Source organism: Bradysia coprophila, chromosome II (assembly GCF_014529535.1).
Source record: "Bradysia coprophila strain Holo2 chromosome II, BU_Bcop_v1, whole genome shotgun sequence".
Taxonomy (NCBI): Eukaryota; Metazoa; Arthropoda; class Insecta; order Diptera; family Sciaridae; genus Bradysia; species Bradysia coprophila.
Window position 1 is genome coordinate 7,687,013 of NC_050735.1, and position 23,997 is coordinate 7,711,009.

The following is a 23,997-nucleotide window of genomic DNA, read 5'->3' on the forward strand; positions in this document are numbered from 1 at the left end:
GATAATCATCAATAATCGCTCCAGCCGCCATCATCTCCCAGCAATTCATCAGACCAAAGCCAGTTATGCTCATCTGAAGTGGAGAATTGTTGTTGTTTTAATAAGCTACGGTCACATTTCTAAATGGTACGTTTAACTGATAACAACAAATTGTCAAACAGGAAGTTGATTGTACAAAATAAGGAGCAATTTTCGTAGGAATCGACATTAAAATTCATAGAACACAAATGCCACTTGAAATATGTCCTCTGAAATGTCGACACAATTTTCTTTGGTTTTATTTTGGAAGTAAACACATATTGTTTCTTTCGCTTCTTTCTCTCGACGGGAGTACAATATTTATGGCAGAGAAGAACCATCCACCGTTCATTTTATTTACAATTAAAATTATTTTGATTTAATCTGTACAAGTGCCCATAGCCTGATAATTTGTTGCTTCTAGATAAACAATTATTGTTAATTTTTTCGGTCTCAAGCAAGTTAGGTGCAAATGTAAGCCACGGTACGATTTTTGTTACATGAACGATATATGGCACTCTTACTTTCTTTGGCCTTATAAATCGCATTTTTCGTTGAATCTGTTCGTTGTTAAACTGTACGTACGTCTTAGCTCATATGAAATATGCATTTACATTGTGTACATACGAGGTTCCAAATTTTTATTTTCACGAGTGGGAATCACGGCAGAGTAAAGTTAACCAGGCAGGAGTGGACGTTTGACAAGGGACCTGGATAATCTAGTAGCCCTATATTTTTTGCGAATAAAATTTTTCAATTTATGTCACTGTTCATTTGAGTTCATTTTCATCCAGTGTATTAGGTCCCTTATTTGACGTTTCGAAAATGAACCGCTCCTGCCTGGTTTATTTTACTCTGCCGTGGTGGGAATACAACCCTTTCCATCGGGTCGGGCTATAATGTCACCACTCGTCAAAATAAAAATTCGAAACCTTGGACGTAATGTACTATTGTAATGGAGTTTACCTTACCAGAGAGGAAAGTAATTGATTTTCTCGTATCACGATGAGAAAAATTACCTCGGGGTGAATCCTTCGGATAATTTTACTCATCTGGGTACGAGATAGCAAATTACTTCCCTTGTACAATAGTAACTTACTAATTTTTTTGGGTCTTTTCGTATAATACAGGAAATCAATTGAAGACCTTTCTCTTGGTTGTTTAGAAAAATTAGGCTTTTACGCTTACTATCTTAATAAAATTGGAGTGGTGTTGAAATACTTTTCCACTATTCACCACATTAAATCATTTTATCGAAATCTTTAGCGCAACACCGACGAACTATGACGCTACACTTAAATTCACCTCAAAGTTTGTTCCATTATTGTAATCCACTGAAGATTTGCATTATAAACTTTGGATATAGTTACTGTCTGTAAAAAGTTGACCGATTTCATTCAGTTTTTCAATTGGACCTATATTTTCTTGGAGATAAGTATTTGGAAACACGTTTGCTATCGTTTCATCATATCTTTTTTTAAGACTCTTACTCGAGCAGATCTACGGCCGATTTAAAAACTAAATACTGTTCCAGAGTCCTGAGATCATGTACCCTACCCTACGAAGGCATATAGTTTGACTAAAATCCTTCGAGTAAAAAATTATTATTTAGTGAAACATACTAGACATCAAAATCTGAAGTAAAATTGACAAATTTATCAACCTCAGAAATATGTTGTCGATTTATATGCATTTTTTATGCATAGCAAAAGAAGACAGGAACAAGCAACGTAATATTTGTCTTACAAGAAAGTTGAACTTTTATGTGAGACAAAATATTACGTTGCTTGATCCTGTCTTCTTTTGCTATGCATAAAAAATGCATGAGAATCGACGACATATTTTTGTGGTCGGCAATTTTGTCAATTTTTATCTATATTTTTGCATGACAAAATTAGGTTTTTTTTTTCACCGATGTTATTATAAAGATAAACAAATTTGTATAAAATGATAAACATTTGGTGTGATAAAAAAGTATTTCACCGAATGTTCGTTTTTAAATGCATTTGCGGCATTCGATATAGTTTCTTTTTTTGCTGGGATAGGGTTTTTGCTGCTGGGAGAGAAAACGTACTAAAACGTAAAAACCTGTCAAAAGATGTGACAGAAGGATTAGCTAAATATACTGAAATCAAACATTTTAGAGATTTACTCACTGTATGGACGTACTATGGTTACGGACGAAATAGGATTACGGGTCGTACGGGGCTAAGTCGCAGCAAACACTCCGACTGTTCTGATGCTTTGTTTTTTACGAATATGCTTTTTTTGAACTTACATCCGCCATGAAAGTCCTCTCTTGTCCTCTCTGGTGGCGAAGATGCTCTAGGAACCTAGCTATCCTACGTTTTGACCATATAATAGCTATATTGCGCGTCAGACCTATTTCTTACACTATGTTCTGTTCAGATCATTACCGTAGCCCAGTAAGAAAGAATTGTGTGTTTTTTTAAAGGCATGCACAAAGCGTGATCTATAGTTTTTAATAGCAGCAGCAACAGTGATAGAAGCAGAAAGCAGATGAAAATGAAAACGTAAATTGTTTGAACTTAAACTTAAATTTATTAAAATATTTTTCTTTCTTTCTTTTTTCAATAAAACAATCATCTTTGAAATTTTATTATAAAATATATTAAAAATGTTGGAATAAGAAAATTGTTCGTTTCCTTTAATTGACAAAACTAATTAATTCGCTTTAAAATGGGTTTTGATTTTTTTCTTCTAAAATTTTTTTGTTTTTTTTATCTCAATGAAATGGAGAGAGCGAATCATTTAATACTTAATTTTGTCTTATTTTTTACAAAAAAAAAATTGTCTTTTCTTTAGGCCTTTGTCATCGTTTCACTTAACCCATTAATCACAGTAAATACAAGCTAGTTTCTATACAATTTTATCTGTCGATAAGGTGATAACGTAAAATTATTATTTATTTTTTGTAAAAAGAAAAATTATTTTCAATTTATATTTAAATGGGTAGGGGACCTCGTCATGAGTATCTAATTGGAAAGGAAATAAAAAAAATATTTTTCTCTTCAGAAAAACCGGGTAATAATTCCAAAAAACCGTGAACAAAATCCCATCGATTTGTTAACTTTTGTTTAAAAAATTGGCACATTGGAACTACAAAACTTTATTTCCGTAATAATTAAATCATTAAAAAAGGCAGTCGATCATAATAGCGATTATGACAAAAAAAATTCATTCTTCAAGCAATCAAATATAAAAAACTTTTTTTCTTTACTTTCCTATCCTAACTTAACGAATTTTCGATTTAAAAAAAAGGAATTTCTATTCTCTAGTTTCTACCTTTCTTGTCTTCTTCCGGAATATCTTCAACTAATTGGGTGAGTACGTCCTTGTAAATGATTGGATCCAAATTCCGTCCAAGCATATAAACCAGCCACCAATCTCCAATGTCTAAATGCTTTGATATTGCGAATGCTACGTCACGTGGTACCATACGGTTTCTGGCATTTAAAATCTGTGCTCTAACGCGCGGCATCATTATAATCAATGCACTGCAATTACCAGAAACAAATGACAAATGTTATCTCAATCACCTTTGTGTTAGAATATGCATTTTCAACTCACCGATAAATGATCAAACCGAACAACAACACCAGCAAAATGATGTACCAGAACCAGATGAAAATGTACGTCTTTTCATTGACTATGTTCAACGGCAGCAGACACAGTGAATCGTGTTTCTGTATCGATCCGGACGCACCATATTTATGGAATATACATTTGGTGATGCGCGGGAATACGTAGACCATCGGATCGATGCGTTGGTCTTGTGGCGTTTCGGAATAGTTCATGATTTTCCAGCCGTACGATAGGAATTCGCCGTCGAAAAATTTATTCATCATCCACATCTGAATGATGATGTTGACCAGACACAGTGATTCACAGATCCAATACCGAATGGCATACATTTTGTGTCGCTATGGAGAATTGAAAAACGGAGGATGTTAATTTTGTTGCATTCGGCCGAGAGTTCGTCACCTCGTTGATGTCTTTTTGGTTTCAAGTGAATCAATTACCTTTACATGGGTCCTTAAATAACTAACAAGCACCGCTTTCTTCGCTTTCTTTTCTTCTTCGCGACAAATGCCAAGATTGAGTCCCATAACAATCGTTCTCAGTAAGCCTCCTTCAAAAGCATCCCATAAGAATTTGGGAGTATAACATGCGACAGCCTAAAAAAGAGTTAAAAGCATTGTTAGTACACCAGTCTTCTTCGTTGTAATGTAATAGTTTAATGAATGATATTTATTTCAGCATTAGTACATCCTTTACAAGAATTACAAAAATTGGCATTGTATCTAAGGTAGATCTACCTTGATTGTATCCTTGTTAAGTCAAGATCTACAGCTCTTACGATCAAAACATAAGATCATCAATACTATTGATTCAATAACAATATTATTGTTATTTTGTGCTGGTTCTTAATTTACAATTCATATAGCCAAAAAAAATGAATGAGCGAAGTAGGGACTGACCACCCTTTGAAATTTGTGTGTGAAAAAGTCATTTTTGGGGTCATATAGGTAGATTAAGCTGCGTAACCTCAGCAAGGATTACAAGCTTATTTCGCCATCTCATAATCACTAATAACCACAACAGGTATATCTTTTTCCCCGTTTTTAAGTTCCCGAAAAAATGATTCAGTCGAGAGCCGATGTGTGCGTTGCATTAAAAAGTGAGTTTTCTTTCATGTATTGTACTGACTTTACCGAGACCACTAGAACTTACACATCTAACGATAAAATGACAAGTTCATTCGGGTAACTCGTTCAATAATTGGAATTCAGATTAGTAATCTGAGATTGCAAATTCATTTACACTCAAAAGAAACTCCTTTGATGAGAAAATCCTTAATTTAGTTGAAAATCATTAAAATCTTAAGAAAACCCTTGAATATCAAAGAAAATCTTTTAAAAATATTGAAAATTTAAGAAAAATAATTGAAAATCCCAGAAAATCGTTTGAGAAAAATTCTGTTGCACGATTGATTATCTTGCCCCTCGTCTCAAGCGGTGTCCAAATTCAAAGAACTCGTTTTACTGCGTGTATAGTACAGACGTTTGTGTCATAAAAAACACGAAAAAACGCGAAAAATGTTTGGAAAAAGTCGATTTTCGAAGGAACGAAATTCTTACATAGATTTTCGTTTCCAATCGAATGGGCTAACTGAAAATCTCGAACAACGTAACGCGAGCTTATTGACTAGTATTTCCAGTGATCGACATCAGGTAGAACAGAGACGAACAAATCTTCCAAACCAATTGTTCCTATTCAGTTTACTTTTACCCAAAAAATACGTTTCATGATCATTCAGGATCTGCGCAACGCTTCGGATTTGGAAATATCGTGTTATTGCAGGGCATATTTTAAGGAATTAAATTGCAAATTTTCTTAAAATTCCTTAAAATGTCAGAAATTCGAGTTTAGTTAGTTGGCTCGAGGACATCAAAAACAATCGAGAAAGCCATAAAACGGACGTAGGGCATTTCGATAAGCGATCGTGGGAGTGAATATAGCGAAAATCGCTTGTAAAATTTAAGAATTTAATTCCCTTTAAAAAGGGCCCTTGGTGAGATATTTGATCGTTTTTTTCTTTCTTTCTTCGTTTTTAATCCCAACTGATGTTTTGCTTGTTTTGTCTGTTTTTCACTAGTTCTTCAAGCATATCTGTGGATTATTTCGCTTACCATATATGTCAAATGTAAGGTATTGACGAGACGAAACCAAATTCTTAATTTTTAAGAAAATCGGGTTTGTAAAATAGTAGACGAGGAATCCCGCACCTCTTAAATTCTGACTACATTATGTAGGAACAGGCGTAGGAACTATATAATGGGTTAATAGTTATCGAGCTACGAGAGTCAATTGAATCCTTTTATTTAATTGCAATGCACATTGTAACTAGAGTAAAGTAAAGCCAGTCTGATTCAATACGTTGAAATAGTAACTTTTATGTCTTGATTATCATTGTTTGGACTCAATTTAACAGTGCCTATATTCGCGAAAATATTTTCACAAATTTTCGCGATTTTCTTAAATTTTCACAAAAAACTTTTTGGAAAAATTCCACGAAAATTTGAGAAAATTCGTGAAAATTTTAGAAAATTCGTGAAAATATTTTCGCGAATATAGGCACTGCAATTCAAGCCGTAAGGGCGCCTTTAAATTTAAAACATAACGCATATCGGTACATTTTGACGCACAGTTTTTGACATTTGTTACATGAAGTCAGCGGTATTTTGTCAAACTGTCAATTGAAAATATTTAAATTTATGGCGGACTTATGGCGCGAATAAACAAATTGTGCCAAAATGGTTGGCTTTTTTTTGAATTTAAGATCTTATTATTTCTCATTATATATTCATTCTGGACAGCTCCGCACCCCCTGATAAAATCTTTCTTGAATTTTCGCTTATGCTACAATAGCTCGACGTGACCCATTAATGAACTAAGACTGATAAGTCAAAGATAACACTGCACACGCTCCTATATTTTATCGATAAAATCCGACGTAGTCACTTAAATGGACAATGATGATCATCAGAAAATACGAGACAGTAGTTTAATAATCCAATTCACTAAGCTTTCCATTCTTGGACATTTCGTTGCAAAGAGTCTGCTACACTCATCAATCAAATGAATCCATTTTTTTTGTCGAACGTTTCGTTTCGAGTGCTTGAAAAAAAAACGATCTCATTCAAAATCCATCAACTCAAATTTTAAAACCGACAAAAGATATTGCTTGAAATGGAATATATTTCATTTCAAGGTATAATAGACTTTCAACTAAACTTTCGCGGAACAAACATAAATCTTCTAAGATACTCTTCAATATGAAATTACTTGCGAGAGATAGTACTCTTGCGGTCGGCGGCGTAAGACAATATCATTTTTTCTAAATGATGATTGGATGGCGTGCATCATTCACTTCCAATAAAAGGAAAATCATAAAAATAACAGAAGAAAATGCGACGAGTGTATCTATTCTGAGATCTGAGAACGAATTTAAAATTCGAACCGAATTAAGAATAAATTGAGTACAATGACATGTGGTGTGGATGTAATGGAAGTTTTATTGGTAGGTACCAACATATCATTTTGTTGCTGTATTTTGCACTGTGTGTAATGCTGTTATACTTCATATAGAACGCGACCAGTTTTGTGTATAAAATGTTTGAATTTTATAATTTATTAATTTTATGATTTGATATGTCAGAAATGTAATATCAGGGACTGAACTCGTTTTTAAAATATTTGAGTCGTTGGTTGGTTGGTTTTTTTTTGTGCTGAGTTAGCGTGATCTCAATTACAACCAAGAGATAACTATTCGTTAGAATAATATATTGGTTTTTTGTCTCTAAAAAAAGCGCGCCGTCATGTTATACACTACTCGTTCGTGCTTTAAAAAAAATGAAAAATGCTTACGAATATACAAGACAACCGTTTGTTATTCGATAAAAAAATTCAATTTTAATTAACAACACGAAAAGAATTTTATTTGCTCAAAGGCGAAATGCTTATCTGAACGGATGGAGTGGATACTCTTTTTTTTGTGAAGATGCAATTCAAGCCGTTTACTGTCTGTGTATTTTATACTTTCGAATTTTGATTTACCGAATGAAAGAAGACCTTTCAAAATAAAAAACATTTTTTTGATTATACGTTACCTGAAAGAACAGCACGAAACACACCCATTGGTAATATGTGTAATACTTTTTGGCCTTTTCATCGTTAAAATCGTTGTCAATACCTGGATGCGCTACTTCGGAACCAACCTGAAAGAGTAAGAAATTTTTCAAATTAATTTAAACAAAAATTGCGTAGAAAAACTAATTATGCTCATACTGCTAACTAGTTAATGGTAATGCGATTTCCTACGTGACGAAATATTTGATTTATAAAACGGTTTTGCATGTCCATCGAAACATATAATTTATACCGGACGGGAAAAGAGTCGGATGATTTTATATGTGAATAATTAAAGGTAATTAGTATACGCATATAGACGAAGCTCGGATATGTTATATGAATGCGTGCAATGATAACTTATTGGACAATCTTTTGCATATAAAGTTAAACGATTTCAATCAACTGTTCCACTTCGATGAAAATGCAAATTCGGTCCATTTGCGGTTGACAAGCTTAATTGTAATCTTGGGGATTTAATATGGAATTTACTACGATTAAGGTCAATTAGGTGATTTAATGGACTTTTGATATACAGTTGACGTCAATTTAATTTAGACATAAATCTGCTTCAGATGGTACACTCACACAAAAAAATGTTTTTATACGAGTGAAACAATTACACGCACGTGCATGTAGTGGTAAAACCGTTTAAAGACAGGTGCTTCTTTCGTTCTTATGTTTAGATGGAAAAACAGCTGAATCAAATTCATGTTCAAATTTCACTGACGTCGACTGTATGATCATGTCAGCACAATTTAGTTTCATAATAATTGGTCGGCGTTGATACTTAACATTAATGTCTGGTTTGTATAACCTAGCCTAGAGGATTTTATTCCACATAATAAATGCACTTTTATTACATAACAAGGGATATCCTTGAACACATTACTTGTAAATGTAATTAGTCATTTTCTCGATAAATCGTGCCGTAATCAAATCCAGCTGTTGAGAATATCGTGTACACTAGACCAGAGCGTTTAGCATTAGAACAATATTCTGATGTTTATTATTATTAGACCCGTACGAAGTACTGGGGTCTTATAGGTTTACGCATACGTTTGTAACACGTCGAATTGGACTCACTGAGTAAGGGGAAACCTATTGTGGTTGTCTAGAGATGCCAAATCCGCGAAAAAAAAATGTCCGTCTGTCCGTCTGTCTGTCTGCACGATAACTTGAGTAAAACGCATCCGATTTTGAAAATTCTTTTTTTTTCCTGTTTGGTAATGTCAAAAGACAGGCTAAGTTCGAAGATGAGTGATTTTGGATCGACCCCTCCCGAGCTGTGGCCCAATAAGTGCTTTACGGTTTTTCGAAGATATCTCCGGACATTTAAACGTTAAACTTGTAAGTGATACGTCAAATAAAAGGTATTTACAATACCGATCGACAAAAAAAAAGTTTATGGAAATCGGATGACCGACTCGTGAGTTAGACCCCTTGGTGTGGAACAGGCACAGGGCGGCAAGCAGTTTTTGCTTGTAGGTCGGCCACATTTGAACATATTTCGTCTGTTTTAGCTTTATTAGATAGGTATTGACCGTACCAATCAGGGAAAATTTTTTTTATGAAATTATGTTCTCCGGAGCGTGAGCTAGGTCTCTTGGAGTGAGCTCTTATCTGGCTACTCGGAAGTACAGTGAACGTGGTGTATTTTGACAATATCTCGAGTAAATTTTGACCGAATTTCATGAATTTTTTTTGTTTGAAAGGTATTAACGAATGTAAAGCGTCGGTACTATTTCCGGTCTCCTAACAAAATGGCTGCCGGCGGCCATATTGGATTTTAGTAAAATAGAAATATCTTGGGAAAAATGGTACTTAGAGAGTTTCTGTTAACATGGAAATAATTTGTTATGTGTGTGGGGTTTCAGGGATTCCATATACGGACATCTATATATACCTATATACAGCTATATTGAGCTATATACAGGCATATAGAGCTATATAATAGCATTTATTTATCTGTGAAATGTTTATTTATAGTGAAATATAGTTAAATATAGCGGTATATAGCTGTTTAAATAGGAATTTATGAAATTTGTCTTCGTACGGGGCTGTCTATATTGCCTCCGGCAATTTAGTTGTATATGATAACAAGGCAAAGAGTGGATAATGTAAGTGATTTTAAAGGGAGAATAGTTTTTCAGCAGAGAAGAAAATGAAGTAAGAGAAATGAAGAAATTCACATTAAAGGCTTTTGATACGAATAGGTGTTTCGTACGGGTCGGCGTTAGCTATGTTTATTATTGAGATTAATTACATCCTATGCCGTGCCATTATAACAACAGAACAGATTTCGAATATAAATTAATGCAAATAATAAACAAAATCGTTTTTTAATCAGTGGCTGAATGAAATGTATAAATGATTCGATTGATCGCATATAAATTGCATTGTCCAGTGACAAGAACGATGGATTGTGGAATATCATTTATATGTAGAGTCCGCTTAGTCAGCAAAAATTAGTATAGTCTCAAACGATCGATAAAAATTCAGTCAAGATCGAAGATAAGGCAACCTATTTCTATTATAACTGACAAGCGAAAAAGTATCAATGCATAATATACACATAAGCTCATAATCGTTTTTTACGGCTTAGTGTGATGTAATAAAACTTTTTTTTTTTTTGAAAACAATCAGAATCATATTCAAATTTATGATCAGCAATTTATCAAAACAAAATTTGAGAGAACCGAAAAAAAATGCTGAATGTCTATTTAACACTCACGTTACACAGTCACTTGAAACGATTCGTGATAAATATTTTTTTTATTCAAAAAAATATCATTGACAGAGCGGTTGACCTTTTGTCCTTTAGTAACAGAAAATTTTGTTCGACCAGTGTTTATGTACCCATAACGGTTGATCAAATTACCAAGAATTATGCTTTTTTGCTTCGAATTGTAAGTCATTTATGTATCGTCTTTTGAATGGAAGCAATTGCAGTTAAACACGAATTTATCAGAAAAGTTGCACTCTACAATTACAGTTTCTCATTTAAATTCGTGAAACGAGGACTAGTTGTAATGAGCTATTGTAATAGTATAACAATAGTTATTTGCGTATCTATAGAGACTGATTTTAGACAATTTCGCTTCTGACAAGCTCAAGATACATCAAACGAAACAAAATTATATTTTAAAAAAAACGAAACACTAGGATGTTAATATCTTGACATGTTGTGACTTTCGAGAAATTCTCTTGGGAATTGCTACCATTTAAACGGTTGCTATGTAATTTGTTACTATGAAATCTGTTGCTATGGAAACGGTTGCTATGGAACTTGTTGCTATTGGAACTTGTTGCTATTGGAACTTGTTGCTATTGGAACTTGTTGCTATTGGAACTTGTTGCTATTGGAACTTGTTGCTATTGGAACTTGTTGCTATTGGAACTTGCTGCTATTGAAACCTGTAGGTATTGGAACCGGTTGCTAATTGGAACCTGTTGCTAATTGGAACCTGTTGCTTTGTAAACGGTTGGTATGGAACCTGTTGCTATTGAAACTTGTTGCTATGGGAACCTCTTGCTATTGAAACCTGTTGCTATGGAAACGGTTTCTATGGAACCTGTTGCTATTGGAACTTGCTGCTATTGGAACTTATTGAAACATGTTGCTATATTAAAACGTTAACCACAACATAGCACATACAGTCATTCCGCCACTTAAGGACTAAAATTTCTTGTTAATTCAAGTTAAAGTGTCACTTAATGATTGATAAGACACAATGGTCGTTAAAGAAAGGATCTTTGTGAAAGTAAACAAACGAATTGATACCAACTAAAGCCACCTTTTTCAGGAAAGTCTGCGACTATTTGAATGTTTAATTATGACATCATTTTTGAATGGATTCCGACTCCAAACTTGCCACAAATTCAACTCATAAACTGGTAATTTGGTGCCAGCTAATACATAAGTTTTCATTTTTTTATGTGATTTAATATTTTAATGTCACTTCAAAAGGCAACGAAGCCTAACGAAATGAAACAAACAGAATATTACATGTGGTAAGCTCTTATCATGGTAAAAAATAAATATTTTTTTGTAAAAGAAAAAACAAAATAATAACAGAGGAAGACCATTTTCAAAGTTATATGTGAAATTCATGGGATTGAAATTGGTTTGAGTGTGGAATTGAATGCAGAAAAGATAATAATGAACAATGCCAGTCTATGCCACATCAGTCAGTCAGTCAAGTCTATATATACGAACATACAGCCATATTATTACATTGTAATACGTAATAATTACAATGAATTCTTTTAACCGCAAAACAATTTTCCAGAAACAAACAATACAATTTCCTATCACCTGTGACGCTACGATTTCCATTTACGATTTAAACAGTTCCAAACAATCGTGTGTGTGCTTTTTTTCAACCGCAAATTAGTTCTGCGTTAAGTTTGATATGTTTTTAGCGGATTGAATTTCGTATCGGATGGTAATTCCACACAAAATTTTTGTAAATCTTTTGTTGGACATTTTTATTTAAAGTGAAGAGAAAAAAACGACCAAAAAAATTCAACAATGTGCTGCAATGCACTCACAATAAAGTTTGCAAGAAAACATTTTCGATAGAGAATTTTAGCGTAACCGTTTTACATAACTTAACAAAACTGGGCCTGTAAATGAAAACAAGTTTTCGTGTGTTTATTGACCTCGGCCTTGTCTATGACCCAACAGAATTCAGACAAAAAACTGGGCTTATGTAATGATGGAAAGTTGTCTTCTCGCGCTAGATTCTGTTGACTCTGCTTCGTTGGTATTTTTTGGGAAAATGATGTATGCAAATCGGTAATGAATGCTTTTTTTGCAAATGATATGTATTGTCACACTCGACCTAGTGCCTAAAATAGTATTTATCACTCGGTGGTATAAATAACTATTTTAGTACTGAAACTTGTGTGAGAATTGCTGAGATCGACTATTCAGATCGCTCGTGTGTTTTCTTTCAGCTTTATTTTACATGAATTGAACCAACGCACTTCAAGCAAAAGTGTTACTCTAAATAGGGTACTGAAACTTGACAGTGCTCCTTACAAAATGTTACACTGTAAAAAGAGTGGGGATAAAATTTCATACACTCTACTCTACTCTACTCTACTTGGCAGCTGTCATAAATAGCACTTTTGCTTGAAGTGCGTTGACTGAACTGAAAGAGGTTCTTGAGAAGAAAAGAAGTATGTCTTCTTACATGACTCGGTGCCGGAAAGCGTAACTTTATTAGGCGATAAATATGGTATGTCAGCAACAGCTGTAACTGTTCATGTCAATGGTACAAATGATGAAAGGCGACACAATAACCAAACATCATTGAGGTGATGTAGTCTTCCCTACAAATAATCAGGTCTCGCTGTTTTTCATTAAATATGAGAATAGCATGAGAGTGATATGGAATAAATATGTAGGCTGAAAGTCTCAATAACAGACATCGATCTAGTCCAATTTTAGTATTTCTGTTTTGCATTTTACTCGGCAACAGTAATGCGTGGTAGTTGGTTCCATTGTATTATAATTCACACAAATTGCTGACTTCTTTGTAACAAAATTTAGTGAGCAGATTAACATTCATCATAAAAATATAATTGAAATTCCAATGAATACGAACAGTTCACTGGACGTCTTCAATCTAACATTTGAGAAGCCAAGTTAGATGTGTTAGAAATTTGTGTCAATGACGACATTTTTAGCCGCCGAAAACGAGCAAATTGTATGGGAACTCGACCCGCCCATAAAGTTTAAACTATTTTTAAGCCAAAAGCCGATGAAGGAAAATTGATCGACGCACACCTCTAAGCCAGATCCAGACTCCACACTCTGCCGAATATATATTGTGACTGTTGGGATCAAAAGTCGGGCTATTTAATCTGTCAAAGTGACGTTTTGAATGTCAAGCGTTAAAAAGGATATACGAATAGAGTCAGAGTGTTTTGATCGGAGTGAGACCACCGAATACCAGTTAATTATAACTTCCTTTGGGGTACTTGTCAAAGTATTTGCTTCTCTTTCAACATCTTACGATGCGAGCGAGAGGACAGATGAAGACCAGTTTATTATAACTTGACTTGGAGTACCTGTCACAATATTTCTTCTCTTTCATCATAACACTCTATTATGATCAGAGCGAGAAAGTGTAAGACCAATTAATTATAACTTGCCTTGGGGTACTTGTCAAAGTATTTGCTTCTCTTTCAACATGTTATGATGCAAGTAAGAAGACCGAAGACCAGTTTATTATATGCCTCATAATACTCTATTATTAACAAAATCATTTATTGTTTCTTAGTTCTATTAGTGAAATAGAATGAAATAAAAATTAATGACATTGTAACTCCTCTGGTACGTCACTTTGACAGCAATCAGCAATAGACAGACTTTTGATGGCAACTGTCACATATACAGAATCTTAGTCGTACGTCGTAAGTTCGAGCCACAAGAAAATGTTTTGGAAATAACATCATGAACGATGCTGGTGAATGTTCAGTTTCAAGTCCCTTTAACACCGTTACACCTCGACCTCATACCTCAATTGATTAAGAATGGTGAAACATTTTATTTGAATTTGATATTGATCCATAATAGATATTGATTTTGTTAAACTGGTGATGACACAACATTCTCAATTATTGTGAAATTTCAACGCCCGTAAGTAAAATGTACCTGATGGCACAATGAAGGCTTGGCTCATTTATTGTCAATTGACTTTAATTGCCCATTAACATAAACATTACCTTTTCATTGTCTATGTCAATTTGAATTGAGGTGAACCAAATAAACTTGAACAAGAAGTGTGGAACGAAAGAGATGGAACATATTCATTGTATACCTATTATGGTGAGCCCTGATAATGTCTAACTAATGACCTTGATAGAAATAATTGTATTTTAGTTCAATGAATGTATTACGAAGATGAACGCTGTTCTATACGGTCGAAAATGGTTTTGGGTTCCATTGCTTCATTAATTTCACATTACACGAAGTCAAAATACATTAGCATTAGGTGTCGGTTTGTAATCACGACCTTAGCTTCTAAAATTCGTGAAGAAACTAGTTTCAAGATCTCTTTACGGTTCTTTCGTCTCTTCTTCATTAGCTCTAAAGAATATTCATTTCAGAGTGTTTGTCTTCTATCTATCGACGATAGAATTTAATTTAAATTGAAAGTGACAATTGAGCGTAGAAAAATGAGAAAAAAATTCAAATCCAATGCGGTGAGTTCAATCACCTTCAGCATATTCCATACATCGCTTTTTTTTGTAAAAGTCGTCTTTAGGTGTCTTTCGATTGAACAGAAAATGAATACAGAGAGACGAACCACTTGTGTCTGTACACATACATATAGTTGATCCATTGATTACGTTCTCAGTAGGTAAAATGTAAGAATCGAATACTAACCTGTCGATTGAATGCATCCGGCATCGTAAACGTACTAGAGATCCAACAAAATGTATTAACAACATGCGTTGGTATACCGTTGACAATGCAACTAATCGGCTGGCCCACATATTGTGTCGCTGTGATGACCAAACTGCACGTCAGCAATAAGACGGTCGTGAAGACGTTATGCAATCGAAACACTGCATTATCTGTTTGCACTTCCTGCCATTTGAAATAGTCCTTCAGTCCACCGAGTAACTTATACATTGTGTTGCGATTAAATCAACGTGATGACGATGAGCTTTTCTTCGAATTGAATTGTCGGTTATATCTGTTGCCGTTTTTTTAATTCATCTCTTCGCTAAAAATGTTTAGGCTTCCACTGAGCAATTTTTATTTTAGCATTCTATGTGTGTGCAATGCGAAATTGTATTCATTTATTGGCGTTCGGTCATTGATATGAAGCGCTCTGTTGGACGAATTTATCGGCGAATATTTGTGCTTTATTGACCTGTAAGGTTAAAATGAATTAGTTCGGTCGAACGTTAGCAATTAACGATGTCTTGTGATCTACGGCTAATTAAATTGATTGAACACATGGAAAGTAAGTGCATGTGTAGACAATGTTACACAAGTATACGATACAATGATGTCATAAGTATAATTCAATTAATAATACAGATGTACGCCTGAAAGACACATTGTTCTCAGCGTCGTTCCCACACTCACTTATATTTTCATTAATTAATTTTACTGCATTCAACAACGATTCATTGATCCAGTTCCTGAATGTTGACTCGAACAATCACAACAACACCCAATGAAGATTTTTTTGTTTCTTTCTCAATTGAAGTGGTTAACCACAAACGACACTGTGTCAATTCATCACCCACGATATGTCAATGATATTCCTGTTTTAATTTAAATAAAAATTTACGGTTGTTCCAGCGGACAACATACACTTCTTCCCAATATTCTGGGATAAATCAAAATATTTGTAAAAATTTTACGCGTATATTTACGACGAAAAAAAAACAATTCAGTCAAAATGCCGCGTGTGGTGTATTTTGAAGAGAAACGAACTGTATTCGCTTTACTCAAATGTGATACTACCATGAAAGTGTATAGAAGCGGTTCGCAAGTACCCCCTCCAAGATGACTATCGTACACACACTGTATGTGCCATGGAGAATATAAAAATGAAGCAAAAACAAGCGCTCAACATTTTCATTCTCGACTTTTATATATTATGGGTTTAGTAATATTATGAGGCTGTGTACACGTTGAGAGTAACGATGATTGTATTTTTTTTTCGGTATTTGAAATTCTGATTTATTCAGGTGAGGCCAACATTTTTTTTCGGGGAGAATGATTCACGAGAATATTTTTTATGTATCCAACCAATAGTTGGATCGTAGTCTTTCAGAGGCGACAGTTTTGTCTGTTTTACGACAAAATTGAGCTGTGAAATATGATTAACATTGTCTAATTTAGAAAGTACCAGTAATTTGAGTAATACTGCCGCCTGTAAAAGGTCACATTACAAAAATCTGTGATCAGACCTTAAAAAAAATCACTAAATTACGCTAAATGTCGCTAAGTTTCATAATTTTCAAGAATTTCTATTAAATTTCACCAATTACCATTTTTCGCTAAGTTTCACCAAGTTTCTCTTATTTTACAAATTTTCACTAAATTTCCAGCAAGTAATAGTAATGTGACAAATCTGCCGATTGTAAAATATCACATTACAAAAAAGCTTCCATCAGAAGTTACCTTCAAACAATTTCACTAAATTACGCGTAATATCGCTAAGTTTCATTAAATTTAACGAAATACTAGTAATTGGACAAATCCATCCCTCTGTGAATTGCCACACTACAAAACGATCAGACCTAAAAAAATCATGAAATTACGCTAAATATCGCTAGTTTTCATTAATTTCACCAATTTTCACTAAATTTCACTAATTTTTACTCATTTTCACAAATTTTCAATAAATTTCGAGTAAATAACAGTAATGTGACAAAGCAGGTGTGTAAAAGGTCGGTCACACTACAAAAATTGCTTCTATTAGACCTTCAAAAAATTCACGAAATTACGCTAAATATCGCTAAGATTCAATAAATTTCCCTAATTTTAAAAATTTTCACACAACTTCGCTAAGTTTCACTAAATTTGCTTAAAAAAATCAAATATTCGGCCCTGGCTAAGTAACTAAATGAATTTTATCGAAGCGACCTTATTTGACGAACAAAATATGAATTGGGAGCCCTGCACCCTGCATATCTATCTATTCATCTGTCGCAAGGATTCGAGAATGAATTGCATAACCCTGAAAAATGTATTATGCACTGAGTGTATGTGATCAGAAGTGTAATTCAAAGTTTCCATGGAAATGTGTTCTATGTAGGGTGCTAGACAGCTGACATACTATAAATGAACGAACGAACACCACAAAGTGAAACTGAAAAGGAGGGGAAGATTACGCAGGAAAATTGCATGTTATTTCGTCATTATTTTGTCTGTCTATAGCAAGTCTGACTCTGCTATAATAAAAAAAATACCTATGGGTGCTTACGTCGACGTCGTACCAAGTATTTATTGAATTGATTTTTAATTGATTCCATTTCTTTAATCGCCTTGAAACAACTGGCTGTTTGCATGCGTATTTAATTGAGTTTGATTCTTGGTATGTTCTGCTTCACGCAATGCCATTTATGTTATCCCTTAGGAAACTAAAAACGTGAACATCTCAAAAGAACTACGTTGTTGGAACTCTGTTCCAAGAACTGCTGGTTTCATTTTGGTTTGGTCCTGCAAAAAACGGTTTCCTTTTCGTATTTATATTCGAATTCGTTGGCATGACTTTTCCAATTGTTCACACAAGGAATTTAAACCGAAAAAGGGATTGAATAGATGAATGCATTCCTTTCATCATGCTTCCAACGCACGCAGATGTGTGTATATGACATAATATTCGTTCATGTTGTGAAATAGTCCTGATTTCTTTTTCTTCATTCCTATACGAAAACAATATTCCTGCATGTTGAATGTTGAACGTGAGTAGCTGAATACTGCTAAAAAAGGAAGTGAATTTTTCAAAGAATTTATTGAATGGAACATTGTTCGTCATTATAATTCGTTTTAATATTTTCTTTTGTCTACCGTAAATAAACTGTCGGCATATCAACCAGTATGTCTTCCTTTGTTTGATCAAAAGCGTCTTGGCTGCAAAGACATTCATGCTACATAACAGTGACTGATTAGAACAAGTTGGGCTCATTTACTTAAAGTGTTTCTGAAGTTCACTTACTACAAAATAGCAGATTAATTTCAATTTTTTGATAATAAAAATCAACAGCCTGGCCTCGGTTTTACGCTTTTATTTGATTTATTTAAGATTGGCACGTTGTTTGATATGTTTGATGCAATTTGTCGTTTACCATTTTTAAGTTGCAAATAAAAAGCTGTTGTGTGCATACACCTCTCTTATCAGCTCTATATTTACAATTAACTCACAGTTCGAAATGTAAATTTAATATTGCATGGTCATTGAGTGCCGTATTGAGTAAACAGTGTAATAATATTACGAGTAGTAGAAATCTTATTATTGTGATTAGAGCAAAAAGCAAAATAAACGAGTTGAAGTGGGTCAAGTATTTAGAGGAATTATTTGCTGTTTAGATCGTGCTTCATACATGCACTTAAAACTACTAAAATGTAAGGACATGTTTAAAAGTCGGTTCCTGTAATTTAATGAATTCACAATAGTTAAAAAATTTCAACTGATAAGAAGGGTTGTTCCATGTTTTATCCGGAATAGCGGTGTCCATCGATGGAACAAAGATCTGACTCGTTTGTGGGGAGATTGTATCCCACACGCCTCAACAAAAAATTTCCAAGCAAGACAGTACGGTACTTTGTTGTCTTGTGATCAGAAAATGCGTAAAAACGGTTTCGACTGGGAGAAGATTTAAAGTATCTTTCGACTTTTGCATTAATATGCAGTCCAAACTTACCATTTCTCATCAGTGTTGGTTTTACTGGTCTAAAGAACTACGGAAGGGAAATTCAATTCAGAAAATCTGCGTCTTTATTCAAAGAGGGACTTAAACATAATGCTTTTCACAACCAACTAAGTTTACAAATCGATTGCATGGCATACTAAATCTCACGTCAAGGCACATTTTGATTGCAAATCCAACACACCTCCTCAAGCCAAATGTCTTGTATACAGTCAATAAATCTGTGCACCTCCTTAACTTCATAAATTTGTAGCTCTCAAATCGGGTCTCACAATTCCATCAATAAAATCAATAAATTTCTTAGCCGAGTAATTGCCGTGTCATTATATAACTTCTGAATTTTCGGTTAAATTCACGTAAAGTTCTGGAAAAACCTGGTTCTGGTAAATTCGGTTCTGGTAAAATCGTTTCTTGTAAAATCCTGGTTAAGTTCTGGTACAACTCTTGATGGCCAAAATAACTGCGGTTCAATTATTTTCTGGTAAAATTTCTTTGTTTTGGTAAAATCTGGAGAAATCTCTGGTCAATTTTCTTTCCGGTTTGTCAACTGTTCATGTGAAATCTGGTATCACTTCTTCATCTCATGTCCATTTTTAGTCCGGTTCGTCAACATTCAAGGTAGCTTCTTGCCATGTAATTGTTCGAATCAAATTTTGATAACGGGTAAATAATATCGGCGGTCAATTTCAATGTTAATTTGTGCAAATCTTGATAACAAAGCCTATCCTGGGCCCATAACCTGTTGGTTTTATTACTGGTCTAAAGAACTACGGAAGTGAAATTCAATTTAGAAAAACTGAGTCTTTATTCAAAGAGAGACTTAAACAGAATGCTTTTCACAACCAACTAAGTTAACATACTCAATCTCACGTCAAGGCACATTTGGATTGCAAATCCAACAATCCGTTCATGGTTTCATTGATCAAAGTAAAAAAATACTGAAGGCAAACTCTCAGCCGATCAGAGAAATTCGGATCCCCACTTTGAGGTGAATTCATTTTTGTTATGTTGCCATCCTCATATTTTCTTGTGATTAATGTTGTTGCACCTGCTTAGTTTGTATGGAATCTCGACTCACCACCAGCTGCAACTTGACGAAACATAACGAAACTAAATTCACCTGAAAGTAAGGATCCGTGCATAACTGCGCATTTGTATTACCTTCAGTTTTTATATGCTTTGGAATAGATGAGAATTCTGTCATTTTTACACACTAACGATTCTAACGAATCGTAATAGAAAATGAAATTTCAATTCATAACTAAACAACAAAGTTAGGATCATTGTCAACTACCTCATAAACAAAGTGGCAAAGTTCTAAAATTTAGGGAGAATTCTGGTAAAAGTGTTGTTAAGTATAGTTTACAGTATTCAAGGATTATTCTTGTTGTAATTTCAGATATTAAATTTATTCAAATACGAGGGATGTCAGTGAAATTTAGTCAGCTGGTCCGTTCATACAAACAAAACTGTTCATACGTCTTTATACGGTTTTACCACTTCCACAAGCGTGCGGGTCACTCTGACACCCGTATAAAGAAAGACGTATAAGCACTTTTGTTTGTATAAGCGGACCAGCTGACAAAAAGCTGAAAGAAATTTATCTCAATTTCACTGAAAATGACAGATTTAAATTAATTTGATTTTGCACCCATTGACCAAGTAAACTGTCAGTTAAATTGACCAACTTTGGGGAGAAATTATCTCGAAGAAAAGTTCAGTCCAATGAAGAGTGACATATGTTTGCTCAATGCACAGTATAATCATGGTGAATGTCCTCTATCAATTGATTGAACGATTACATATGGCGACACGCTCATAAAAGGTTAGGAATAAATTTGTTGCGACAAATTTACAATCTCAATTAACGGTCTCACCGTAACTACTGTATCAACGCAAAAAAGATAGAATCTTAATGAATGAATTCAATAACATCATTTCATAAAATCAATTATTTATCTAGAGCATGAGTATCGTAAGCATTGCTGTACATACCTTTTATTAACTGCTTGTTTGCGAAATAACAATTTTAATACAGAATTAATTTACACATCAGTTCAACGGTCACATGTTTCATCCTGAACGTGTCTCTTTATCAATTCCACCATATTTGTGAGTCTGTGAGAGTGTGTCCATAGTACGGAGGGAAGTGAGTTCGAATTTAAGGAAAAATATATTCTTTGTCAAGTTACAACCTATTACCGGATGACGAACGAATAACCGACAAGCTCTGGCTAATGCAGACCTTTATAGCAAAAAACATGTTCAAAGAAATGAAGTAAAAGATTTGAAATCATTCTCTTGAAAATACTTAAATCTGCTGATATACTCGCTGACAAACCTTATTAGTACTGCGACATGGTACCAGTTTTCAGTTTGGTTGTTGGTGAAAACGATAAACTTTAACGATGATGGCACAATTGATTTTCCATTAAAATTTTTGCCATCTGGAAAATGACTCCAAGCGCACTCCACTACGTTGCACAATCAATCTAGAAATCTTTAAGAATTTGAGAGAACAGCAACACTGGCACAGAATTGGGTTAAATGAAAGGTCAAATAAATTGTGTGTATCTTCGCTGTATACGGCATGAATGCGTGTTGTGTATTATGTTACTCCAATTCAATTCACAAGACGTCATTATGAGTCTTAAATAAACTGTAAGAAAAACGTTAAATGGCTTATGGTATGGTTCTACACATTCATACACAGTTACCGCTTACGACCAATTAGAACTACAATCGAATGTAATATGCGAATCGTCTCGCCGTTATAGTCCATTAGTTTACATAATGAGAGTGGTAATTAATTTTTCTTTGAATTGAATGACTTTCTTTGTTTTGCATGATCCCATGTCTTGCGTCGAATATAAGTTTTTTTTTGTTAAAGTTTCCCTCTACATGCGACTATAATTGTAATGACAAGATTCAACTGAACGTATTAAAAATGTTGTTGTTAGCTATTTTACCTTCGTTATAGTCTTCTACACTGTTCGGCAACTGACCATTTAAATTACTTCAATAAACTTAAGTAACATCTTCCTGTGAATTATAATTCAATTGAGCGATGAACATGTTTCATGAAACGAAAACATGTAGATGAAGTAGCTATTATGTACCTATGAATTTGTTGTGACTCTATACACATTATGCACAAAGTAACATACCGTTTCTGATAATTTATTGGAAAAAAATATTTATTTTCTCGGTAATGACAACATTTTTCAATTAAAATGCAATTTTCCTGCCTACACGCCATTACATTTAACAATTTTTGAATTATCTATCGTTTATAGACTCTTGTACTTCTTCTTGCCGGCGGAATATTTGAATTTACAATGACCCTTAATAATAATGGACCTCCGGTATGCGTCTGAAAACATTCGTTCTAGCACACGATTTTTCAACTTTGACAGCAAAAAGGGAACTATTTATTGATCATTTAGTGATATTTGGTATTTAAAGGTCCTAAAGATTTGACTTTGTTGAATCGATTTATAATTAGTTGGCAGAAAATTAATGAAATTTCTTGTCCGTTCCCACGTACTAAAAAGGGTAGTTGTCGAAATATCATAAGAACAATAGCAAAGTGTAAACATAAACAACAAATTTGTACAGAATTTTCGTTTCCACTTTTTGGCAGGTTATTCCTCATATGCATTAGTTAGCAAAACCTTATTTATACGAACAATTATCCCACTCATGAAACCTCAAACTTTATTTCTATTTCGTAAAAATCAAAAGTTTTGTAAGGGATCCCAAGATAAGTTCGTACTTTTTTACACGTTTTGCTCGATCCAGTCGTTCCACGTCATCACATAATAGTAGATTACTGTACCAGTGAAGGAATTTGATATCTCGTATCCAGATGAGTAAAAGTATCCGAGGGCGTCAGCCCGAGATATTTTTACTCATCGTGAAACGAGATATCAAATTCATTCACGTGTACAGTATGGCGTTTAACTTTACGAGCGAGGGAAAGACTATTCACTAGTGAGGGAATGGCCACACTCCTTACACTCCTTACATTTCTCTTACATTCCACACAAGTATGGTGTGTTACTTTACTATTCACTAGTGAGGGAATGGCCACACTCCTTACACTCCTTACATTTCTTTTACATTCCACACAAGTATGGTGTTTTACTTTACGAGCGAGGGAAAGACTACTAACTAGTGAGGGAATCTCTTACATTCCACACAAGTAAGTAAGGATAACAAAGGTTCTTGTTTCGTTTCTCTTGCAACACATGGAATGATGTTGAACAACGCACAACGCAAAAGTGCTATTAATGACAGCTGCCAAATAGAGTACTATTTTGAGTGAAAAATTGTTCAAATTTTTGCAGTGCAAAAATTTGTTCGATACACTGTCCAGTTTCAGTATCTTATTTAGAGAAAAGTATATAAACACTGAAGGTAGCGCAGATCCGCAAAAACATGCGGATCCCTACTTTGAGGTGAATTTATTGTATATCAATACACATGCGTACAACATGCTGTAAATATATGTATTGGCGTCATACGAAATTCACCTTAAAGTTGGGATCCGTATTTCTTGCTATTCCCTGAGGGTCTGCGCTACCTTCAATGTTTATATACTTTGATTTAGAGTACCACTCATGCATGAAGTTTGTTATGTGTAACAAAAAAAAAACTGGTTAACTTCCAGTGCCAGGAAAAAAAACTGGCGGCCGAAAAAAAAATGAAGACTGGCGCCCAAAATGACAAGAACAAAATAGTACATTTTGGTGCGAGCTATTGATGAAAAGTTGAAGTTGAAATTTTCGGCTCCGCCTCGTTAGGACAAGCTTACGACGTGTACCGAAACATTCAGCTTTCATCACGAGTCAC

General features: G+C 34.2%; 1 protein-coding gene and 2 long non-coding RNA genes across 4 annotated transcripts in view; 1 reads left to right on the plus strand and 2 right to left on the minus strand.

The window, feature by feature from the left end:
• Window positions 1-16,281, minus strand: LOC119070443 (innexin inx1). Of its 2 annotated transcripts, none has more exons than XM_037174805.1 (7): window positions 16,229-16,281; window positions 15,134-15,626; window positions 7,713-7,820; window positions 4,062-4,217; window positions 3,610-3,962; window positions 3,325-3,536; window positions 1-73 (listed from the first exon to the last, which is right to left on the minus strand). In XM_037174805.1, exons 2-7 carry the CDS (start codon window positions 15,380-15,382, stop codon window positions 9-11), a joined length of 1,143 nt encoding a protein of 380 aa, XP_037030700.1. In that variant the 5' UTR covers window positions 15,383-15,626; window positions 16,229-16,281; the 3' UTR covers window positions 1-8. The 2 variants fall into 2 exon arrangements, with proteins under 2 accessions (XP_037030700.1, XP_037030692.1); XM_037174797.1 differs by having other exon boundaries at window positions 15,845-16,229.
• The window catches only part of LOC119070789, a 22,033-nt gene continuing 8,557 nt past the window's right edge, over window positions 10,522-23,997 (plus strand). The window contains exon 1 of the long non-coding RNA XR_005086551.1: window positions 10,522-10,535. This is a non-coding gene — a long non-coding RNA (uncharacterized LOC119070789). The remainder of the gene's footprint in view (window positions 10,536-23,997) is intronic.
• LOC119070795 overlaps window positions 16,680-23,997 on the minus strand; it is a 10,314-nt gene continuing 2,996 nt past the window's right edge. The window contains exon 4 of the long non-coding RNA XR_005086553.1: window positions 16,680-16,691. This is a non-coding gene — a long non-coding RNA (uncharacterized LOC119070795). The remainder of the gene's footprint in view (window positions 16,692-23,997) is intronic.